At 41.3% G+C, this 26,057-nt stretch overlaps 1 protein-coding gene across 1 annotated transcript; it reads right to left on the bottom strand.

Moving 5' to 3' along the window:
- Positions 1–1,000: 1,000 nt before the first annotated feature.
- LOC124273500 (inter-alpha-trypsin inhibitor heavy chain H2-like) lies at positions 1,001–26,057 on the bottom strand. Its single transcript, XM_046708768.1, has 13 exons — positions 25,882–26,057; positions 16,329–16,486; positions 15,888–15,998; positions 14,897–15,144; positions 14,538–14,701; positions 14,012–14,291; positions 13,604–13,743; positions 12,335–12,889; positions 11,912–12,047; positions 11,065–11,112; positions 5,151–5,264; positions 4,498–4,866; positions 1,001–1,903 (listed from the first exon to the last, which is right to left on the bottom strand). Exons 1-13 carry the CDS (start codon positions 25,954–25,956, stop codon positions 1,656–1,658), a joined length of 2,646 nt encoding a protein of 881 aa, XP_046564724.1. The 5' UTR covers positions 25,957–26,057; the 3' UTR covers positions 1,001–1,655.

Here is a 26,057-nt window from a genome sequence, read left to right as displayed (position 1 = left end):
AAAGTAGTGCAGCGTTAAACAACCAACAAATATACAACCACATATTAACAATCTATTTCCCAACAACTCCATTTGCCCACACTTACCATTACTTTCACAGTTTTACTTACACATTCAGGTACTCTGACCCACTAATCTTTATTTAGTAGTTTAAGTACTTGACCTGAAGAAATATTTCTTTTGGGGGGTCTGTGGACTTGAAAACTCGCTGTTTCATTTTGTAAAGTTGAATTCAAATTTTGATTTCTAGCCATCTATTGCTCTCTTTCCAAATTTCATTTATCATTGCAGTGGAAGAACAGATCAGTTCATTTTGTCTTTTCAGTAACCACATTCTTAAAGGTTGGGCATTATGCACTTGTATTCTTTGGACAATAATACATTAAAACATCTCATATTACATCATTGTTCGCCATTTTTCTTAATACATTACAGTATTTTGGCTGTATGTTGTTAAGTAAGGAATAGACCATGAGGCATCCTACCTCCTATTTTTATCACTTAAATTTGAATTACTATAACTGATACGCCAGGTGTAATTCCGAGGGTAATATCCGTACATATTTCAACAGCATACACATGTGCGCTGTGCCTATTTGTCCCTGTACCAGTGTATAGTTGGCGTCAGATTCTTGTAACCAGAATGTCACAGCGATAACTTTGTCTCTCTTAAACACACTGCTACCGTAACACATGTTTCTGTTTCTCATGGGCTGCATACAGCATTTCAGGGCCGTACTGTTTCAAGGGAAGTGGGAGGCATTCAGAGTTGCGTCCCTTGTATGGTGTACACGTGAATGTTTGTTCCCAAGGTGGAGGTTTGGAGTTATCGTCATTATGCTGCTTGGCCTGTACTATTCCCGCGTTCACCCATGCTTTAAACATCTCACATAGGAAGATTAAAATGCCATCGTGTGACATTAACTGAAACCTTTTCCTCTTGTCTACAAATTCTGCTTATTTAGTTCTGGACCCTTAGAATATAACGAACGAAAAGTGGCTCACTTTAGTGGTTTATTAATAATCGTACAAAATGGATAAATATTAATATTACATTATATATATATTACATGTGAGTACATTTCAAAACTGTAGTCCCCCTACTGAGAGTTATCGTCATTTGGCGACCAAGACCTGGTATCCGAATTCAACGTTTATTCAATACCGTGTATTTTGATTTCGTCAGTGGTCTTCTGGATAAAGCCCAGGTAACAAATCAGTTGAAGATGGTCCTTGGATGTGTGACTGCATTTGACAGTTTACTCCTGGGGATTGCAAGGACTTCAGACCTGCCCCACAACGATGCACACGTGACATGTGGTCTCAACCTAAGCAAGTGAGCTTGCCTCTGTTCACCCAGTAGTGAATGGGTACCAGGTGGGATATATGACCATTAATCCTCTAGCAGCTTGGGTCATCCGGGATAATCACGTCGACTATGTTGTATGCGGTTAGGGCACAGGCGTAAATTGTTTGAGTAATCAGGATACTTGGCAAGGAACATGCAACAACTTGTATATTGTCGATACACTGGACAAATAGCTGAGAGGTATAATATGTTTAGATTAATCATGAGGGGAGTAAAGAAACAAGCAATGACATGTCTATAAGTGTTACTAACGTCCGTATTGACAATACAGTGGACAAACATCTATTCAATACAACGTTGTCCGATACATGTCGTCAACGACGTAGTACTCCGGAGGGGCGTTAAACAGTTCCTTGCCCTTCTCGCCCAGCCACCAGCAGGAGACAGTTTCGTTCCACACGGGGTCCCGTCTGTGTTTGATGTATCCCTTCCCTTCATGGCGTCCATGGACAGACCGACTCCGCAGGTGCCCCACCAGATGTCCTTTCCAGAAGGTGATTTTGTGAAGCCGGATTTTCTTGTGGATGAATTGCCCTGTGGAGAAATAAAAAACAACCGTTAATAAGAGCGAGTGAGTTGTGTTTACGGCCACTTAGAACAGCATTCGAGCTATACCACGGCGAATGAGCTTAATTTGGGAGATGTACCAGTAGTGATGTAACTTAATGTGGGAGATGTACCGGTAGTGATGCATCTTAATGTGGGAGAAGTACCAGTAGTGATGCAGCATAGTGTGGGAGATGTGCCAGTAGTGATGCAGCTTAAAGTGAGAGATGTACCGGAAGTGATGCAGCTTAATGTGGGAGATGTACCGGAAGTGATGCAGCTTAATGTGGGAGATGTACCAGTAGTGATGCAGCTTAATGTGGGAGAAGTACCAGTAGTGATGCAGCTTAGTGTGGGAGATGCGCCAGTAGTGGTGCAGCTTAAAGTGAGAGATGTACCGGAAGTGATGCAGCTTAATGTGGGAGATGTACTGGAAGTGATGCAGCTTAACGTGGGAGATGTGCCAGTAGTGGTGCAGCTTAAAGTGAGAGAAATACCAATAATGATGCAGCTTAATGTGGGAGATGTACCAGTAGTGATGCAGCTTAATGTGGGAGATGTACCAGGAGTGATGCAGCTTAATGTGGGAGATGTACCGGAAGTGATGCAGCTTAATGTGGGAGATGTACCGGAAGTGATGCAGCTTAATGTAAGAGATGTACTGGAAGTGATGCAGCTTAACGTGGGAGATGTGCCAGTAGTGGTGCAGCTTAAAGTGAGAGAAATACCAATAGTGATGCAGCTTAATGTGGGAGATGTACCAGTAGTGATGCAGCTTAATGTGGGAGATGTACCAGGAGTGATGCAGCTTAATGTGGGAGATGTACCGGAAGTGATGCAGCTTAATGTGGGAGATGTACCGGAAGTGATGCAGCTTAATGTAGGAGATGTACTGGAAGTGATGCACGCAATGTGGGAGATGTACCGGAATTGATGCATCTTAAAGTGAGAGAAATACCAATAGTGATGCAGCTTAATGTGGGAGATGTACCAGTAGTGATGCAGCTTAATGTAGTCCCGAGATGTACCGGAAGTGATGCAGCTTAATGTGGGAGATGTACTGGAAGTGATGCAGCTTAATGTAGGTGATGTACTGGAAGTGATGCAGCTTAATGTGGGAGATGTACCAGTAGTGATGCAGCTTAATGTGGGAGATGTGCCAGTAGTGATCCAGTTTAATGTGGGAAGTACTGGAAGTGATGTACTTAATGTGGAGATGTGAGTGATGCAGCTTAATGTGGGAATGTGGGATGATGTGCCGGAGATGTGATAGTGATCTTTAATGTGGGAGATGTACTACAGCAATGTAGGTGATGTACAAGTGATGCAGCTTAATGTGGGAGATGTACCAGTAGTGATGCAGCTTAATGTGGAAGATGTGCCAGTAGTGATCCAGTTTAATGTGGGAGATGTACTGGAAGTGATGCAGCTTAATGTGGGAGATGTACTGGAAGTGATGCAGCTTAATGTGGGAGATGTACCGGAAGTGATGCAGCTTAATGAAGGAGATGTACCGGAAGTGATGCAGCTTAATATAGGAGATGTATTTGAAGTGATGCATCTTAAAGTGAGAGAAATACCAATAGTGATGCAGCTTAATGTGGGAGATGTACCAGTAGTGATGCAGCTTAATGTGGGAGATGTACCAGTAGTGATTCAGCTTAATGTGGGAGAAGTACCGGAAGTGATGCAGCTTAATGTTGGAGATGTACCAGTAGTGATGCAGCTTAATGTGGGAGATGTACCAGTAGTGATGCAGCTTAATGTGGGAGATGTGCCAGTAGTGATCCAGTTTAATGTGGGAGATGTACTGGAAGTGATGCAGCTTAATGTAGGAGATGTACCGGAAGTGATGCAGCTTAATGTAGGAAATGTACCGGAAGTGATGCAGCTTAATGTAGGAGATGTACCGGAAGTGATGCAGCTTAATGTAGGAGATGTACCGGAAGTGATGCAGCTTAATGTAGGAGATGTACCGGAAGTGATGCAGCTTAATGTAGGAGAAGTACTGGAAGTGATGCAGCTTAATGTGGGAGATGTACCGGAAGTGATGCAACTTAATTTAGGAGATGTACCGGAAGTGATGCAGCTCAATGTGGGAGAAGTACCGACAGTGATGGAGGTACAACCCATAATCCCACCGCGATGCGATTTAAACCGGCGGATAGTGTACCCAACAGACATGACTCTGCATTGCGACTTCATGCGTGTTCATCAACGTGCATTTGTGGCCAGCAGTGCCTCCACACAGAAGACTTTGATACCATGCATGTACATTTCATGTGAGCGGTAATTTGATATAGCTCATAGACAGTGGAGGAGAAACACAAAATGTCAAATTAAAGACATATGTCAGTGGATTACGATATTTATTATTTTCAGTGACGTGAAGAAGGAATCTAACTCATCGTTTCAACTGATATCAAGCAAATCAAACGGTAGTGGCTTCTTTTTTGAAACATGGGTCAGTGGGACAAATATTATTCTAATGTGGTATATCGTAGATAAAAGTCTGGAAACATTCTAATTCTATAGGCCGTATTCTCTGTCAAAATATATTACGAAACACAATTGTGACTCACCAATGATGCCGTCTGACTCTTCAGACAGAAGTTGTTCATTTCCAAGCTCGATGTTAAGGAAGTCTCGCCCTAAAGTGTTTGAGGCCTGGTGTAAATGTCTCACGATGTCGATCTGCAACCCACTGTCAAAAACCACAGATAGTTTGGTGATGCGCCCTGTGTCTTGCTTTGTGAAGAGCCGAACTCCAGGGACGGTTTTGTTAAAGTCATTGTCCCAGGAATAGCTGTCCTCCTCCAGGGTGATGTTGCTACAGGTTAGCAGAAGGTGAAGGTCATTGAATAGAACCGCAACCTCCACCATGTACGTTACATACTCGCCCTGTAGATTGAGCATCTTACCTTTGCCTATCCGTGCATTTACTGTCAAATCTGAAATATAGCGTGTTTATCGTAGAGTTGCTTTTACTCATTGTTGATATTTTCACTTAAAGAAAGACCACTGGGAAAGATCTTAGATAGAGTGAAAATTTTTGAATAGCTGTTTTTTTAAGGGAGACATGCAACAAACATTTATCAATAAAAGATGAACATGAAAGAACATCGTTTAATGGCCAACTATTTATAATATATATTTCCTTTTCAATTCAAATACAGTGTCATGTAAAACTACTCCTTGCTGACTGAACGGTGATGGTCCAGTTCAACCCACGTACCTGTCTGTGGGTCATGCATCAGTTGGTAGATCTCCTTCTCTTCTCCTTGCACCTCAAAACAGATGGGGTACGTGAGTCCTTCCAGGAACACCATGAAGTGAGGATCCCAACCACCTGGAAGTATATGCGGATTGTTTGTTTGTTTGTTGTTTATCGACGAACTCCAGCTATATTCCAGCTATATGGCGGCGGTCAGTAAACAATCAAATCTTGACCAGACAACCTGATGATCAACAGCATGAGCATCGATCTGCGCAATTGGGAAACGATAACATGTGTCTCAATGGTGGCTCAAAGTTAAATTATCAGGGAGGTGTTGCATAGTAATATTAATGATTTATGCTTGTGGCCTCATGGTCCATCATCAGAGAGGCGTTGCATGGTACCCCCAAACCAATGGCATGTGTGAGAGGAGGAATAGTGTAATAGAACAAGCTCTCCGAACATATGCTGACCCTGATCAAACCAACTGGGCCAAACTCATTCCAAGTGTAATGATGGCCATGCGCAATGTACCTTGTCAATCAACTGGGTATTCGCCACACTACCTTCTGTTTGGGAAGGACTGAATCTCCCTTTTGACACTACCTTGCTACCCAAATCTACTCTTGGCAATGATGCACAGGGTCATCTGCAAGATCTCTTAACAAACCTCAGTGTGGCTAAATCACTTGCAAAGGACAACATGTCTGCTGCACAGGACAAAAGCAAAGGTCTTCAGGGTATCAGAGCCAGGGAACCTTCCTACTCTGTTGGCGATCAGGTTCTAATGACTGATCCCACAGTCAAAACTGGCCTTTCACCCAAACTATCAAAGAAATGGACAGGGCCTTACAGAATCATTCGCATTGGTCTAAACCACACAAGCTCATGAATACAAGCACAAACAAGGAACATAAATCATTCATACATGCCAACAGACTCAAGCCTTATACACCTCCCACCCCTCGTATGCAAGTGTCACAACCCACCCAGCATCTGGCAACACCTACTCAGTCAACATCCTCCCAGCCTGACAATGCACATAGACAAGGCTCACAAACAGCTGCTCCAACTCCGTCAACATCCTCACAGCCAGACAATCCTATCACAACACAGCACATGTCAAGCCAAGAACCAGATAATGAACCAGACAACACACACCCATCATCTTCCCAACAAGATGATCAACTGTATGCGGTAAAACGCATTCACAAAGCCAAAAAGCGATCAGGAGAAACCCATTACTTAATTGAATGGGAAGGTTACCCACAGCGTACCTGGGAACCCGCCTCTAACCTTAGTCCTGAAATGATAAGTGATTACCACACTTACAGAACCCGATCAGGTCACAGACGAAAACGGAAACCCAGATATTTTGCAAAATCATAGGTCATGACCTTCCATGGTATTCCTCCTGACGACATGACATCTTCGGTCAAGGCAGATGAGCTCTGACCAACCCTTACAGGTAATCATATTGCCTTGTGTTTTATAAGTGCTATGCTGTGAAATGTTGTGGCCACAACTTTCCTGCATTATGGTCATCCCATCTGACTTGTCCCTTGGTTTCTTGTTTTGTCTTAGGTCCCATCATGGGGAGTCACCATCCTTTCGTAACTGCTGATATCTGTCCTTCCTGTCCCGACTGTTCTTTTGCCAGCAATTCTCATCTTTGTCTTTTACATGCAACATTCTCTACATAACAATTGTCTACTCCTAGAACTCACTTCTGGTCCTTAGTATGTCACTATTGCCTATTTCTTTTCGCTCACACCGTGTCTTTCCTACTTGCACACCCAACCGCCTTATGTCAAAGAAAATCTTCAACTCTCACGATATTTCTTTCACACTCTCACACTCCAGGGGCCTGATTTCCATGTCACCAATAAACTGACCGACCGTTCACTCAACATCCCCAGATCAATCTCGGTCTCCTATCTCACTTCCCGCAAATTACACAAACTCTTTTAGCAACCGTTTACCGCATATATTTTACTAGTCCACCATGGGTATTTTCAAGTTTTGGAACCAACTGGCATGGTCTTTTAAAGGTCTTTTAAAGGGCAAATTGTTAGGGAACGCTAAAAACTCCCTCATCATTCAACCTGTCTCAATTATATACTATGTATCTTTTCACCCTTTTCAGGTTCCTTTTGACTTGTCCATCTTTTTAAATTGTCCCTGATTTCTTCTACTGCAGTGTGTATTTGTATTTCAGGTCAAATAATTGTGTTTCAGTCCTTGTACCATAATTTTTTTAAACGTACCAACCCTATGTCCATCCTATTTTTTGTTTTGATCATTGTGTATACGTTTGTCAAACGCTATCATGCGCACCTCTTTGATTCTCATTGTACACCTCGGTATTTGTAACCCTTTCCTGTTTTTGTAAAAGCTTTTGGGGACAAAAGCTCCACGACGCATAGGGGTATTATTACAGTGCATATATTTCTTCATACATTTATATATTTTTCAAAAATTATTCATAACAAAGAAAATCCGTATACGTGCAAGTCGCAGTGCATAGTGTATCTTGTTTATAGGCCCGCATGGCAAGCGCAGTAAAAGGCAATTAGCAAACTAATTAATCAAAAATGAAGTTATTGAGCTGTGTCGGCTCCGGCCTTTCTTCTCGGGTACATCTCTTGGTGAAGCACAGATAAGTAGTCCCATCCCAGTAGGAGCATGTCTACCACCAACTTAGTCGTAATCGAAAATCAACTTTTGTTGAACAAGATCGAGATTACCATCATGCTATCCTCTTTGTCCTGTCGTAAATGCCATGGTCAAGCGCTGACAGATATTTTGTTAAGCAGCTGGCGCAAGCTGACCGTGGCTACACCATAAATAAAATCAAACCTTGTTAGGTAATCATCTTCTTACCACCTACCTTGTGTAGTATACTTTGTCAGCATAGGGTAGATAACGCATATGGAAACTTCAACGTTATAGAAACTTGATAATGACAAACGAGCAGAGCTGTGGGGTATAAAATCCTGGGTTCTTCGATCTCAGGCACACTTGCTTGAATAAACCCTGGATCTCACAGCTCTGCCTCCTTTCTTGTTTCAAGGCAAGAAACATTTAAACTTTATTCTTGTTTATGTTTCACTTGTTATTTCTTTGTAATTATCGTCTAGAAAATGTTAGAGTTAGGTTTGAAACATTCCTACGATATTGTAGCACTTTAAATACCTATCATTATAAATGCTAGTTCTAGATAACCGATAATTCTTAAGCACTATCCAGGGATATTTATTTATGCACATTGCGTCGTGGGCTCCTCAAGTTTATGTTTTTCATGTACAAACGAATATTTCTTTTCTATGTTTCGACACACATGTGTGTATTCCCAGTCGTTGTCTAGTTTCATTCATGTTTGCGTGTTAGATCTGTATATGCAGGTTAGATTCTCGTTCAGTAGCCTAGATTCTAGTAGCTTAGTCACAAACAGTTCCGAGAGTTTATACAATCATTTCCAGCAAAGACGAAGTTTTATGTATTTTACTATAGTACGCCGATCAAATGATATTCGTGTAGATTTACCTCAGAAACACGCTCACATGATAGGCATAACAGCCAACATTTGTGTTTTGATATTTCACCAACACTATAGGAATTTGAATAATGATGTATTAAACGTTCCGTTCCGCGTGCAGTTGTATACCGTACAGAACAGTTTATACGCGAATAACATTACCGTAATCAGTAGAAAATGGTATTGTGTACTCTTCATATTACCAGAAAATATACATTCAAATCAGTGTAGTTTGCAAGTACAGTCTTCATTTCGTATTTATTTAAAAAAATACGCGTAGCCAATGACAACAGCGCCGTCCTAGTACATTATTACATATTCATTGAACTAAGTTACTGTCTTGTTTTGTAACGCACAAAAATGTAGCACTACACCATTACATATATTCTAGGTCATGGCTTAACTCCGTATATGACGAAATTGCACGTTGCCAATAGCAACCCCACCGTCGAAATACACTTACCGTAATAACCAAAATAATTCATGAAAAAAACAAGCTTAAGTAGTAGTACTCTAACTTAAACTAGGCCTTCTGTCTCCGTATTTACAACACTTTTATATCTCTCTAATATCACTTACCGTATCTACTGAAATTATTGTATTCAGAAAATAAATGTTAACATTCGAGTTAGAACGCGTACAGTCAATACCGGAGTTAAATGGTATATGTCAAATCTGAGCACTTCGCGCCGTTTACCGTATTTGCTCAAGGCATATATGCTGATAACGGAAATGTACTTACACTAGTCATAAATAGTTACCGTAGTTATGCATTAAGCGCGACATACCGTAATAGTCGTAAATTCCTACCGTAGTCAATACATTAAGCGCAACATACCGTAATAATCATAAATTCCTACCGTAGTTAACGCAATAAGCACTACATATCGTAATTGTCATAAATCGGTACCATAGTTAACGCATTAGGCGCGACATAACGTAATAGTCATAAATCCGCACAACAGTTAATGAACTAGGCACTACATGCTGTAATTAAACTGTTGGGCGCTCCACTCAGTACTTGTTCCTTGCAATTGTTGTTGTTAATGATTAATTTATCCGTCAGGTCATGTTATTTATCAGTACCGTAGTTACTCAAGGAAATGTTGTATTATTTGTATTATGTTTATGTAAGCAGTTACCGTACATACCCTGTTGTACCACACATTGCTTGTATTACCTGACTTAGATATGAACTGTATTAGGATATCATTGATTACTATTTCTATTATTGTAAGTCATTATTATGTATGAACTGATGTATATTGAATGTCATGCAAGGACACTTGCTTGAATAAACTCAGGATCTCACAGCTCTGCCTCCTTTCTTGTTTCAAGGTTTCAAGGCTTGCTCCCTATAGCTAATTCCTCCCCAAATCGAGGCCTGACAGCACCTTTAGCACACCTAGCACTAAAGGTCGTCCTAACAGACCGAAAAGCTGTCTTAATCAATATTAATGATTTATGCTGGGTTGCCTCATGGTACATTATCAGGGAGGTGTTGCCTGGTAATATTAATGATGTATGCTGGTGGCCTCATGGTACATTATCAGGGAGCAGAACACTAGTTCTAATTCGTGCACATGACGACGCGGTACTTCAATGATGCTAAAGGCAATACAACACGTCCTTTATGTACAAGTGAGGTGAGGTGAAGAAGCTACAGATGGGGCGGGACATGACCTCTCCTTTCATTGGCATCTCAGGGTCAGCACTGCCTTTCTATGTTTTCCTCATACCATTGTTCACGGCTGTTTTACGCCCTATGAAATCTGTTTTGTCGGACTGTCGAAACTGATTATTACCCTGCGTTGGCGGTCTATATTTAACTAATCGAAGTCCGATTTCACAGTAATAGATTTCACATTGTTTCATCATGATTATTGTGATTAATCATACAATAATTTCGACTATTCTAGTTTGCGAATCACACTAATATGATTATTTCCATGTGCAGATACCATTGCTTCAAATTCTGTTTTCGTGATTAAACAGATTAGGTGAAGAAATAAGTCTGATGCAAATCCGAAGAAGGTTCTTGGAATGAAACTATGCATGGATATCTCGATGTCTCACATGAACAATATGTAGATAATGTGAACGTAACTGTGCCTGTGAATGGAACATGATGGTTGAACCGGTGTCAACACAACCACATGGGATAAAGAGATTAACTGGTGGGTTTTCAGTCGCCATAGCAGAGAGTTGTCTCCCTCAGCAGTTTAGCTGAGCCTGAACCCGGTGTAGCACACGGTTAGTGTCAGTCATTAACGGAACACTGAACAGTTCTTGTTGTCAGTTTCTTATTACAGATTTCATCAAGCATATCGAAGCAGTCACGCATCAACTGCAGCTCTCTCGTCAGAAGGTATTTAAGAAAACCAGTAGACCTACCTCCACCTCTGCGGTTGTACTTGGGCCTGTAGTAGCTGTAGTATCTCTCTAGAAAATTGAATATTTAAAGTTTGTGTTTCCATCAGGTTTATTTCACAAATGTGAATAATTTCATCAAATGTCATTGTAACAATCTCGTCATAACCAAGAATCAACAAACATACCACAATGTAGGTATCACATCGGACAATATATTGGATCAACTTAAATAACCGAGTAATCAACAAACATACCACAATGTAGGTATCACATCGGACAATATATTGGATCAACTTAAATAACCGAGTAATCAACAAACATACCACAATGTAGGTATCACATCGGACAATATATTGGATCAACTTAAATAACCGAGTAATCAACAAACATACCACAATGTAAGTATCACATCGGACAATATATTGGATCAACTTAAATAACCGAGTAATCAACAAACATACCACAATGTAGGTATCACATCGGACAATATATTGGATCAACTTAAATAACCGAGTAATCAACAAACATACCACAATGTAGGTATCACATCGGACAATATATTGGATCAACTTAAATAACCGAGATGAGTTGAATCTCACACCTACAAGAACAGATATAGCTTATTGATGGAAAAATGTACGTTCTAGCAACATGGACTGAAGAGTGATGTGTGTATATAACGTCGATATATACTGACCAGCAGTAGGCCCGCGAAACAACGAACTGTCGTATTCAATCAGTGCCGTTAACAAATATTGGTTGGGGGTATTAAAACATCATAATACAGATAATGTTTTCATGTTATTTAACAGTTGTTTGTGAAAATATGATTCATGTTTCACTACCTGCTTCTCCTACTTCTACCTACTTGGTTCAGGGGTGGGTAACACGACTTCCTTGAAAGAGTACAGATCTTCATCCAAGACGAGATCAGGCAAAGTTGTTCGCGGGTATGGATGACCCTGACTTACAACTAACGACGTCAGAGTTGTCACGAACCGATACTGTCAAACAGAAATAAGATGCACATTGGGGCCAATATAAGGCACAACTCAGATATACAGACTGTAGATTATACCAATGTTTGTCCGTGTACAAAATACCTTTCTTACATACATGTATGTACCTGCATGTAGGAAATAGACACAGAAACAGAAAACATTGCTAACTGATTGTTTATCCCTTTGTTAAGGTATGACGTTGATTCAATGCGACGGTCCTCGATATGCTAGCTTTAACGATTAATGTGTTACAAATACGAATCTGATTCGTCTATAATATTCAAATTCACCTCCAGAGACAATTTAAGAACTTCCTGTTTCAGGACTTCTCTTCTGTTCCTGTCCATCTCGCCAACCCTCTGTGCCAGGAGGTCCCGGATGTACAGGTATACATACATTCTCCGGAGCATACCCTCCATATTGGAGTCGTCATACAAGGGTGTTAGGGCCTCAAACTGCGACTTCAGATCCACGTTTGGGCTAGAGAGTTTCAGGTTTACAGGCCCACTGACAGACGTTCCTGTTATGTTTGTTGTCAGTGAGTATGTTGGAGATTCAAGGACGCCAGTTACAATAAGCTCTGATCCTTCAAAGAAATTTGTAAAGTTCCGTTGTGTTCCGGTGGTAATGGCGTCACTGTACCGGAAAGTGACACCGTGAAGCATGACTGAGGACACCTGGTGGTAGAAGCTCTGAATCTGCCTGGCTGGATCACCATCTGTGTAGATCCTTCTCGTAATGCCAAAGTTCTGGAGCGCCAGCTTCTTGACGAGATCCCAGTCGGCATCCTTGCCAAACGCCAGCGTGTACAAAGGGATGTCCTTCTTGTTGGCTGATCTCACATTCTGGAAGGATACTGTGGTAGTTTGGTTTCAGGAACAGGGTATGTGCTAAAATGGTCAAATTACAGATGATTTTGATCCGAAAATCATGGCAATTTTTAAATGAAAAACAGCAAATCATCGAACCAACATCAATATATCTTAAAGAATATGGCAATTCAAATATTCAACCCATGCTTGTCTTTAGAGGCGACCAGCTAGAACGGGTGGTAAATGTCGCTGACTTGTTTGATGCATGTCATTGTATCTCAAGTGCATGGATCAATGCTGATCATGTCTATCACTGGATTATCTGCTCCAGGCTTATTTATTTTCCGACCGCCGTCATTTAACTGGGATATTGCTGATTGCGGCATTACATAACATGCAAACGAATGAACTGTTATAATTATGGGGCCAAGCCGTGGATGCATCCAGGGTATAGTGGAGAGTGATCGTAACGTATACCCTGGAGATTATCGAGGATGGTACATATTGGTTTTTCTTAATATTTTAGACACTGAAAAGTGAAAACTGATCCACAGCAGTTATGACAGATCATAAAACAATAAAATCTACTCGTTAAGTTTAACACCAGTAATGAGAAAATATGCCTTGTCTGTGTTCGGGAAACTGTGTTAAAATGTTCTAAATATTCATTTCAGAAACATTTGCAGTCATGCAAGTTCTTCCCATGTGTAGAGTGCTATCATCCACTTCCCTTCACATCAGCTGTACCTGCAAGATGGTGTTGGGTGCATGCTCTCCTAAAGTTGCTCTTCCATCAGTAAGAAATATAATGAGAGCTCCCTCAGATGACCTCTGTCTTTCGCTCAGATATTCCAGGCCGGATACAAGAGACTCCTTGATATTCGTCCCTGAACATGATTAAACAGTTACAAACTCAGTTCACATTCAGTCCTCCTATATGCTTGGAGAGGGTTTACGAACAAGCCCTGCCCCATGAAATACAATAGTCAGATTAATTCTTGTAACATTGTTAGATTCATGTACACATGCACTTGGAGGGACAAGTCATAGGTGGGGATATCAAGTACTGTTCACAGGAATATAAATTTATGAAATATATGAGATATAATGACTTCTGTAAATCAGACTAGTTTGAATAGCATATGCACAACTTACAGCCTGCAGATTTGAGTGAATCAATATGCTTGACAGCAAGTTCGGCATCTTTTGCTTCCGCCATGTCCGACTGCCAGTATCGGACTCGAGAGCTGAATGAGATGATGTTAAACTTGTCGTCTGCTCTGAGATCTCTGAGGATGACCTTCATGGCGGCCTTGAGTTGGTCCATCTTCCCGTTGTACATAGATGTGCTCGTGTCCAGGATAAACAGGATGTCTTTGGGGATGGGGTTAGGAACGGCGGGAGCAAAAAAGTGAATGAAATAGCCATTCGAGACCTAGATGAAACACACAGAAATCCATGTATGATACACATATCTCAAACAAAATAACAAACAACCCTGGTTTAGTGTCTTAAGTGTGTTGCAAATAAACATATAAACTACGGGCCAATGGATAAGGGCAGGTGCTGAAAATGTAGATTCTCTGTATCATATATAACGTAAGCTATGTTGAAGCCGTTCCTTGATTATTGCAGACACCCATATTCCCATATTATATGCATCAATGGCTACCAAGCTCACCAGGAGATCGCCAGCATCAAAGCCCCTGTCCACATCATACATCACCGAGAAGACCCCAGAGATTCCTTCTGCCCACCGAGTCAACTGCTGTTCCAGGGTCGGGTGGAAGCGAATGTAGGCTGAGTTGGGGGTGGGTCTCTGTATGACAGCCATGTTGTTGTTTTCTAGTATCAACAACACATATACACCATATATCAGTCAATGTCTCCTCAGGCACAGTGTAAAATACATGTATGTCTGGAGGATGTGCTACAGAAATGATTCGCATCTGGGATATCAACAAAGCATTTTGCTTGCTTTCAAAAATCTGTTCAATGAGTTTCTCAAAAGTATTTTCTAGTTTAAAAATGAGTTCCTACCCGTGATGTCTACATCCGTTATGCTGTTGCCAGATATTGGCGGGACTTTGAGTGTTGTGATGTCACGTGTGTCCTGTATAGCGACGTCGATCTTCATGTCCGGAACAGGCTGACCAGGGTCGATGTAGATGGAGTGTGTGTAGACACCGTCACGTCGTTGTAACACCTCCTCATACGTCAGGTTGAAGGTTAGGTAGGCTTTCCCAGGAACATTGACGATTAACCTGAACTTGTTCGTCTCATGGACACTGAATTTCAAAACAGATGTATTTTTGACGTATGTCAATTTGCATACCTTGTCTTTGGTGCAGTTATTTGCAAACGTGATGAGTCAAAATGACAGTCACTGTTTCAAACCTTAGTGATCATGACATTGCTGTAAGTTCATCAAGGAGAAAAAGCGTGGGCTCTGTGTGTCCTCTCAGATAACTGTAATGATGTCAAATAGTTCTCGTGTACCTGGCATTTCGTTTAACCATGAATCATACTGTGTGCGTATACTTGCATATAGTGCTTATCATTCTATCAAATATCTCAAAAGAACGTTTTATAGTAGATGACTGGAAACTTCTTTGAGTGTACCTGTGAAGATGTATTATGACATATGTCGGTGGTTGATAACAGGAAGGACCACTGACTGTTCCTCAAGTGTCACCAAGTCATGATATGTACCATGTGTACTGCACATGTAACTATGACGTTTGAAGACGGAACATGACGTGCGTTTGACAAACCTATGAGTATCTCCATACCATCATACACCAAATAAGCCATTTAAACCATGAGGTATGAAGATGGAACATGACGTACGTTTGTCAAAACTGTGAATACCTCCATACCATTATACATCATATGTGCTGTAAATTTAAACCATGGGGTATGAAGATGGAACATGACCTACGTTCGTCAAACCTGTGAATACCTCCATACCATTATACACCAAATGAGCTGTACATTTAGCCATGACGTATGAAGATGGAACATGACGTACCTCTTGCTCACGTGTCCGGCAGCTTTGCCCTGTGCTGTTGATGTTTTATACTGCTTTTCCGCTGTTTCCTTTTCGAGGATTGAGCTGTTGTACTGCAGACCATTGGATTTACTGAATCAAAAAGACATGCCTTTGTAGGATCACTACGTATTTTCTATTGATCTAAACACTCGTCTATCACCAGAACACTACAAAATTCACCTCCATTCGACATGAAACTGTAATGCACATTTCAACTGGGAGGTTACTGATCAAATGATCTGTAACGTGAACCCCCCAAAAGTATTAAAGCATGTCGCGATGATAACGTTCAATTTAAGGAGTCAATATTGCACAACTTCTTAAGAATTGCTGAGTGTGGCGAAAAACTAAGCTCACTCACTCCGTTTCTGTATCTATTTAAGGACTAAATACGCCTGTACTCAATACGCCTGTACTCACAAGAAGAAGCCGCTGATGAATGCCGAGTTTGGCAGCTTCACATCAACAGCGACTTCGGTGGAGCTGTCTGCTGTGTTGGAGATTCCACCTGTGACCAATGTCTTTGCGAAGCGGTACCGTATGTCCGTTATCACATGCAGAAACTTGAACTCTTCGATCTATAATGCATTTGATGGCATATATACGAAAGATAATCTATCTAACTGTAGAACTGGACAAAAAGAAATATAGGTTATCGCGCGAGTGTGTTTTGGGATGGTTAATATCCTGCATTAGGAATAATCATTGTATTTAGCGAGCCTTGGCGAGCTAAATACATAGTGTTATTCCTAATGCAGGATATTAACCATCAAAACTACACGAGAGTGTGATAACCTATTTATCATACAATGTCATTTTTGCTTTATAATTTAAAAAAATGCTATTTGAAACGCTACAAATCATGAAACTAAACTTTGTGGAATGTATATGACGTCACAAATATGTGCGGAGAAATACACTACGTCACAAGCCCGGTGACATAAATTTTCTCCTGATCACGCAGTTGACTGCGGTAGGTCATCTAGTTCCCAGTAAGCTTTATGCTAAAGCACGTATTGTTGTCAACAAACCTTAGCTTACGTTTGAAAAATAACAACAAACTCGCGTGGAACTTCAGAAACCTTCAATTAACCTTTCGAACAACAAAATACGATTTAATGTTCGCGTGACATTGTGCACCTATGCCGTTCTCTTGCTAACACTGACAGTCCGACTCGGCCGGGGAACTGATGTTGGTATCTTCGTAAGCCTATGAATTTCTATCTTCGCTTTATAATTTATTCCATCTATCATAACCAGGCATGAATTTTCTGGGATCAAAGCATTGACAGTACCGTAACAACGACCGTCAATCCGGACACGACCGCCGACGTCACTCTCCTACCCAGAGTTCCATGCGGCAAGCCAGCATAATTACCTCTGCCACAGGCCAGAAAAATGTGACGATTCGTCACATCTTGCACCGTCCATTCAATATAATGTACAGATTTCTTTTACTCTTTTATTTTTGACGAGTCTACACATCTAACTAAACATCTTTAATAGAATGGTTTAGTTTCACTGAGAAAATATCCAAAAACATGTAACACTATTTCGATTTGCGAAGCGATCCTTTGTTTACACAGGTTGTACGGCTCCACGTGCTGTCATCGAAGCCAACAGAGAGCAAACGATTCAGCCAGTTTGATATCTAAATATGTACTGTCATAGGCCTAACTGTCGCAGTTGGGAAAGAATATATACGTAGCAATGTAAAACATTATGAAGAGAGCGCCGAAAAGCTCTCATGAGTCCAGTCTCTTCTTATTATGAATATGCGCGTTTGATTAAAAAAAAGAGAAAAGTCCGGTCACGTGATATGCAAATTAGCCTGTGGCAGTGATGTTATGTTAAGTCATCGCTGTGCCGGAGTGTGCGCAGACGTTTGACGCCATGTTTGTTTACACTGTGAAAGTAGTCCCTGAAATTTGCATATGACCTCTCTAATTTGCATCGATATCCGTATATGACCCCAACGGATACCGAAAATATCCGTTGGCTTTATCCTGCCGAGAACACTATCCATTGTTTGATAAAGACTGATATCGTCAAGTAAGGTCAAGAAACACGAAGGACACTATTTCCCACAGTTACATACACTGGGAAATGAACGTCTCATCCAGCGGCATATGAAAAACAATTGACATCATCTGACTGTCAGCTTTTAAGGGGGTGTTAACATACACGAACACACAACTTTGTATTTACGTGTGTTTTATTAGTGTATAAATCTGGCCATTCTTATAGGTGTTTTGTAGCATGTGTAACAGACGTAAATGCTGTGAATGTCGGACATGGATTTTAATACCCTTGAAATCATGTATGACCAGGTTTGTAAATACATGGTAATGTGTAGATGGAGTGTTACGATATTGACTCAAATTTAACATGTATTTCAATGTTTCGGCTATAAAACTAACATCGGGTTTGTTAGCACGTCCGACCACGCTATATAAGGTACTGAGATCATAAGGTACATGAACATTAGGACTGAGCACCTACAATTTCATGGGCTGCACAGACAATAAACATGAGTGCCTTTCTTGACCTACAAGTGTTCTGTTCAAAAGGTTCATATATCGGGTCAATGGGTGAACATTTGGCACTCTGTTTTCGTTACCATTTGCTTTTTTTCTTGTCAAAAAGAACTTAGCATGTTGTGTATAGGATGATCAATGATGATTACTTGTAAGATGGATATTATTTGTACTTAGTTTACCAGTGTTTCAGTGGTCCTTTGTCACTTGTATACACGTCAACAACGGTAGATTGTTCTACCTTAAGTTGTATTGTAACTGGACTTCTGCAACCTCCCATCCCGCGAAGATCTATTATGTTTAATAGATCCAAGTTGACTCTTTTTGCATTTTAAATTCACAACAAACTATGTATTGACAGTTTCCACCTGATCATCTTGCCTTAATGCAACAAAGATCGACCAAAAGCGATATGTATGTTGGTATTCATAAAACGTTAACCGTCCCTGCTTTTATTGCACAATTGTCTGAGTTTGCTGACCGACCATTACAGCACAATTATAATTAGCTGTACTATCCAAAAACAATAATTACAGTGCTATAATGGTTTCCGGAGTAAAATGATATTGAAAAAGCGTGAACATGCACATACTTGGTATACCTGTTCTTCATTGGGATCTGGTGTCCCCCGCCGTGATATTGCTGGAATATAGCTAAAAGAGGCGTTAAACCATACTCACTCACTCACTTCATTCGGAATCCAGACATTATCCCATATGGACGGTTTCTCAAATTTCAGTTACCTATTTTGAATCATGTGTAGGGTAGAAAGTAGGGAACGTGAGTGACTAAAGGGTAGAAAGTAGGGAACGTGAGTGACTAAAGGGTAGAAAGTAGGGGGTAAAAGTGGGAGTGACTAAAGGGTAGAAAGTAGGGAACGTGAGTGACTAAAGTACTAAAGAAAGTGACTAAAGGGTAGAAAGTAGGGAACGTGGTGACTAAAGGTAGGGAACGTGGTGAGAAAGTAAAGTAGGAACGTGGTGACTAAAGTAGGGAACGTGGTGACGTGACTAAAGGGTAGAAAGTAGGGAACGTGGTGACTAAAGGGTAGAAAGTAGGGAACGTGAGTGACTAAAGTAAGTTCCATGCCTACTAATAGATAAATGAGGAGGTTCGATAGCATGTATCGTAAACAGAAGTGTCAGTATTCATAATTCAGTTAACGATCAAGTAGATATTCTGGTCGTATTTGGTATACGAGTTTTGTATGTGGATATGCATCCGTGTACATATCATATCACTAACACAAAAACTGAAGGATATAAGTGGACAAAACTGGTATCAATCTTGAATGGATAAAAGTGAGTGAGTGAGTTTAGTTTTACGCCACACTCAGCAATATTCCAGCTTTATGGCGGCGGTCTGTAAATAATCGAGTCTGGACAAGACAATCCAGTGATCAACAGCATGAGCATCGATCTGCGCAATTGGGAACGGATGACATGTGTCAACCAAGTCAGCGAGCCTGACCACCCGATCCGTTAGTCGCCTTTTACGACAAGCATAGTCGCCTTGTATGACAAGAATGGGTTGCTGAAGACCTATTCTACCCAGGATCTTCACGGGTCTTGAATGTATAACAAATGTTCCAATGTATATATGTTTAACAATATAAAGGGACGATGGGGTACGCTCGTGGTTAAAGCGTTCTCTCGTCAGGTCGAAGGTCAATGGTCGATTTGCAGCATTGTCACAACTACACTGACGCTTTAACTTTGAATATATGTAAATTTAGGGAAACAGACAAAGAACGTAATTTCTGTTGAAAAGTAGACCCAGTGATTTTGAAGATTCGGTGACTAACAACATCTGAAATGGGTCTGCAGGTGCTGGAGTCATCCTCAATAAAAAATTCACATTTCACAAATATATCAGATATAGGTTTAAATGACAGGCATATTACAGTATTTTTATAATTGCTTGTGCATCCATGTCTAGTATATCTATGTCTATGATCGAAACGCTATAATATATATCCCAGTTGATAAGTACGATAACAATGTCAAAGGTACATATAAACTTTAATGAAGGGCTCATGAGGCCATAACAAGTCGGGAGAATTTCAATTGAAAAGTCTATCACAATGACGTCACGAGTCCACAAGCGGGACAGGGGTCAAACGACCATGTCACAAGCTCACTAACGGGTATGTCCACCATCGGCATTGAGAACAGCAGTGCATCGACGACGCATAGAGCCTATCAAACGTGCAAGAAAGGCTTGTGGGGTGTCCACCAGATTCTCTCAAGTTCTGTTGCAAGGTCAAGGACGTTATCTGGCGGATGAGGAAGACGGCGTAGACGTCGATCCATCTCGTCCGAAAACATGCTCTAGCGGGGAGAGATCCGGTGAATTTGCAGGCCAAGGCAGTAAGTCAACGTTGTGGTGTTGCAAGAAATCCATAGCAACCCTTGCTGTATGAGGGCGGGCATTGTCCTTTTGGAATGTTAACCCAGGGCCATGACGTTGCAGAAAAGGAATTGCCACAGGTCGAAGAATCTGATCCCTGTAGCCCACACCAGTTAAGTTGCCCTAAACAATCACCAAAGGAGTTCTTTGGCGTGCTGTTATTCCACCCCAAATCATCACGGAACCACCACCAAAGCGATTCCTCTCCAAGACACAGGCCTGTGCATAACGTTCTCCCACGCGTCTATAGGCACGTTGACGTCCATCACTATGGGAAATGTTAAACCTGGACTCATCTGTAAAAACAACATTTCTCCACCAAAACAAGGGTCTGCGGACATGATTTCGGCACCACATTCGGCCAGCTTGTCGATGAAGTTGTGTCAGGATAGGCCGTATGGTCTAAACCCGTGATGACGTAAACGTTGTCGAACTGTGTTGGGGTGGATACGGCGAAGTCCTGGGATGGTTCGGGCTGTCATCACTGCAGTCTGAAACCTGTGGCGCAGATGGGTCACCCTTATCCATCTGTCCTGTCTTGTCATTGTTACACCTGGACGTCCAGAACGTGGCCGATCGATGACGTCAATTTGTGTTCTGGTAGTGTCTCACCAGTGCAGAAATGGTGTTCCGGTGGCAGTGGAAATGTGCAGCCACTTGTCGTTAAGACATTCCCCCACGGACCATCCCAATGGCCTCATGACGTACGTTGTGCAGACGTGAGCCTTGGCATGCTATGCGTTTCAATAGCCGTTTAATTTTTTGAACGATCGCAAGGGCAGGGGTTGAGCTTTCCAAAGTGACAGTTTTGTGTGGCATTCATTTGCTCTGTTTCTCTTTCCCGGAATGCACGTGCAACAACGTATTGCACGTCTCAAGGACGAACCCACTGACGTCACAGAACGTGGCACGTGCATGCATGTTGGATACATGTCACTAATCTCTGAGTTTAATTCTTATGTGTCTACACAGGTTTGATAAATTTAGATTTTAAATTTTTGTATGCACAGTTTCTTTATGTGCCTAGTATATTATTGTGGCTGTATTATGTGGAGGCTGTAGCCCAACAGGCTCATCCACACACATGGCAATGTGGAGATGCTTGGGGCCAAGACGGTGGCGGACACCAAGTGGACATTTCCACGACGGAAGAGATAAGATGGCCGACGTAAATACAACCTAGCTAGCTTCCATAATCCTAGGACATATATGCCGTGGTACACTGTGCCATTCCCTACTACACACTTCTAAAAATAGAAACGCATGGCATGGCAATAGTCTCAAGTTCTGATCTCCTGTCACAAGACACGAGGGGAGGGGACGCTCCGATCATTAACGGCTGTGAACACTGCTGTGTGTACACCTCCTGGGCATAGACTGAATAAGTCGACCGAAGCTGTAGCGTGGAATTCTCCTCCATATTTCCTGAAACACTTTGCTAGTTGTGCATGTGGCGTGCATGTCTTTCGAGTTCATCCCACAGATGCTCTGTCGGGTTCAGGGTGCCGTTCCACTAACCGATCTTAGCCCTATGCTTATCGTAAACCCCTAAAATCCCAATCTTAGCGTGACGTTAAGATCGGCATACCGTTCCACTAACCAATCTTACCTAAGTCAATCGTAAAGTTAAGATTCAAAGTCTACGTTGCTCATGACCAACTTAGGATAGCTAAAATCAATTGTAGAGAAACCAAAATGGTGGCTTTCCTATTCTATGTGAAAAATAAGAGCCATGACATGAATTTGTATATTTCTGTGCTGTAAACACACAGTATAGTGAAGCCTTACAAATGTCAGGCCAGTCTGACCACTGTCGTCATGGGAACACAACCGAGCGAGTCGGTGTAACACATTTGTACAACAATATTGCAACGTTATGGTTAAGAATAGGGACAGCCGTGAAGTGAACAATGTTCTGAAACAAAAAGATACAAATATGTTTGATTTCACGTGCGCTTATTTGGTGGGGATTGTAAAGGCAGGCCGCGTGTTATTCAAGACCACTGACAGATTCTATAGAAAATACGTTATAGAGGATGCCTCGTCACGCCTTGTTTATTCTGTTATACAAGGTTCAGGCACACAATAAAAGCTCTGACACAATTGACATTTTTTAAGTCCAGACTTAAAACCTGTTCTCAGTATATTACTTATAATCTCGGCTGTAAATACTCTCGTGTAAATTATCTGTACATAGCGCTTTGAGCATGCCCCAGGATGTGGAATAGGCGCACTATAAATATGCATTTATTATTATTATATTATGCCTGATACCCAGCAGCGTTCACACACACTTGCACCTGAAACCAAGGTGCTCACTACCCTAATATTTTGCTCTAGGTTTTCTCTCCACGTTTACACTTGGTTGGAAAAATACCCATGAAGGCCCGGATTAGAATATTGAACTTCAATAACCCATGCCTGTCGTAAGAGGCCACTAACGGGATCGGGTGGTCAGGCTCGCTGACTTGGTTGACACATGTCATCGGTTCCCAACTGCGCAGATCGATCCTCATGCTGTTGATCACTGGATTGTCTGGTCCAGACTCGATTATTTATAGCTAAGATACATGGCGTTCACTAACATGAACGCTCATGTTAGTGAACGCTATGCATCTTAATTAGCTAGATTATTTACAGACCGCCGCGATATAGCTTGACTATTGCTGAGTGCGGCGTAAATCTAAACTCACTCACTCACTCAGTTGGTTCGTAAACTACTTCCATCATTTGCGAGACTATGCAAAGGGAAATAACTCGTGCCTCGCATTCCTCTATCTCTCGCACGAAAGAGTCTCGATCTAAGCTTGGGTCGGATCGTAAGATCGGGACCGGCTACGATCGGCCTAAGATCGGGTAGTGGAACGGGTGTAACTTTTAGCTAAGACGATTGTAAAATTGGCGTAACTTGCTAAAATTGGTCTTAGATAAGATCGGTTATTGGAACGGCACCCAGGTCTGGAGATCTGTGAGGCCATGGCAAGACATTGACGTTTGAATTGTCAAGGAATTCAATGGTGACACTGAATGTGGTGCATCGTTGTCATGTTGAATCGGTTCCATCTGTTGATCGGTTGATCTAATGATCGATTTACTGTCAGATTACCCTGAATCACCACCCAGTCAGATCTGCGTGTGTAGGAATTGACACCCCGCACCATCACGCCAACACATTTGACGACCTGGCGAACACAGTTCGATGCATAACGTTCATTTCGACGTCGGTAGACACGCTGTCTTCCATCTCAGCTTTGGAGAAGACATGAGGACTTATCGCTGAACCAGTTTCTCAGAGACCATGACTATATGATGTTCATCCATCGCATACGTTGTCGTCGATGCCAACGTCTTAATACAACGTCTCACGGACAAATGCAGGTCACACAGACGATTCCTGATTGTTTGCCCCGATACCCTTCTCAAACATGTCCATGACACGATGACGTGGTGCACGTTGACGCGCAACTGTAGATTGGGATTTGTGCTTCATGGTGATATTACGACTGGCAGCATCCAGCCTAGGCATTTTCCAACTTACTTCCAATAAGTCGACAAACGTACGACAAAACGATGACTGACATTTTATAGTTATTGTCAGTGCACGTGTTCGTGCCGTCTTATAGAAATAGCTGTATAGAGCTACTATGATTTACACTGGCGCACGACACCAGATAGCGAACATATGATTAACATAAGTCAATCCAATATTGCATTTGTATTAAATGTCTCCTGAATTAAAAACATCAACACTCCTATCATCTACTTAATCTGTCTCACAGTCCCTGCACCTCGTCACTTTCTGCAATGCTAAAGTTCTCAATGAAGCAAGTCTAGATTTCCTCAGGTTCAAGAATCTCCCTTCCTCACTGGGGCTCCTTTTTAATGCAAAAGGAATATTTTGTTTCCATAAAAATGGTATATATTCAGAGACTACGTGTTAGTTTATCATTTACTATGCGCTTGTTTTTTGGACAGTGCATTGTGCCGGTGACTACGACAGACATATCTAATAATCTTAATAGTGGTATGGAATAAACACAAACAAATTTGCGAGACTTAACGTGGAGTATTTAGTTTGGTACTCTGGGAACTATACAATCAAAGTGGTATGTGCTTGAAGATTTGTCTTTAGTGTTGCCTGAGACCAGTTGTTAGGGAAGTAGGACAAACCATTGACACGGAAATGCCAGGTGCTAGCCGAGTACTACAGCTACAGATGTAGACCTTTAATCAGTGACGCATCATCATTTGTAAAAGGTGACAATTTGTCTAAATAGTGATTTTGTGCAAAGAACGTTATCCAGAAACTCATAGTTTGATGTGATGCTTCATGGAGCACTCTGAAATATCCCAGTGACGGCAAATCAGGACCTGACGATCTAGTGATTGACATCATGAGCACCGATCTAGTCTAGCAAGGTACAATGGTATGTATCGACCCAGGTCTTCACGGGGTTAATGGATACAATAGATCTTTTCCGTTCATAATCCATTTTGCAGTTAATGGTTATGTTTCCGGGAAATGTATGATTTAAGTCAATTTAAAGTAAACAGACACTCGGTACAATTTCTTTACTTATTGATAGGATAGATGGACTCAGACAGCAATTAGACAAGCTGGGCACAGATTTTGTTTGTCAAAGTGACCCACTCAACCACCTTTTACATCATGAGGTAGATATTAAGTTCTTTGTGAACAAACTGTGTTTTTTTAGGATAACGTTAGTGAACCTATATATAGTTTGTGTTTTCGTTGCATAAGTTTCACAATTATTTGCATAAACAATAATTTACAAATATATAGGTTTGTAATGAAGTGTCCTAAATAACTAAAAGTACAGTAAACTTGTGATAAACATAAAGATCCTATTTCTATCGTGTTGTTAGGACATGTTTTATGTAACCTGACTTAATTGACCAATAACAAACGTTCATATTGACGAAATTAGGTTGAACATAACATAATTAACATAAGTAATTATTTATAACGCAAGGTTTAAATACATAATTAAACAATACTGCATTACCTTCTCTGATTCCGCCACAGTGATGGTGGGTAGAAGTAGAAGAAACGCCGTGATCCACATGTCTGTTCTGGACATCCCCCACACCTTGACGCACCTGTCTCAGGAGCACCCTGCACGTGTGGTAACCTTGTGAATGCTCGATATAATACCGCCTGGACAAGATGTAAGTCATGTGT

This window comes from Haliotis rubra, unplaced genomic scaffold, assembly GCF_003918875.1.
Source record: "Haliotis rubra isolate DU_JTF1 unplaced genomic scaffold, ASM391887v1 Scf1034, whole genome shotgun sequence".
NCBI lineage: Eukaryota > Metazoa > Mollusca > Gastropoda > Lepetellida > Haliotidae > Haliotis > Haliotis rubra.
Note: the sequence above shows the minus strand (reverse complement) of the source record. Positions and strands in the feature narration are given on the sequence as shown.

Coding starts and splice junctions, on each gene's coding strand:
- LOC124273500 (XM_046708768.1), bottom strand. CDS start 25,956: ATGTCCAGAACAGACATGTGGATCACGGCGTTTCTTCTACTTCTACCC. Junction 14,702..14,896: donor AACGGATGTAGACATCACGG/GTAGGAACTCAT, acceptor TGTTGATACTAG/AAAACAACAACATGGCTGTC. Junction 4,867..5,150: donor GATGCATGACCCACAGACAG/GTACGTGGGTTG, acceptor GCTATATTTCAG/ATTTGACAGTAAATGCACGG.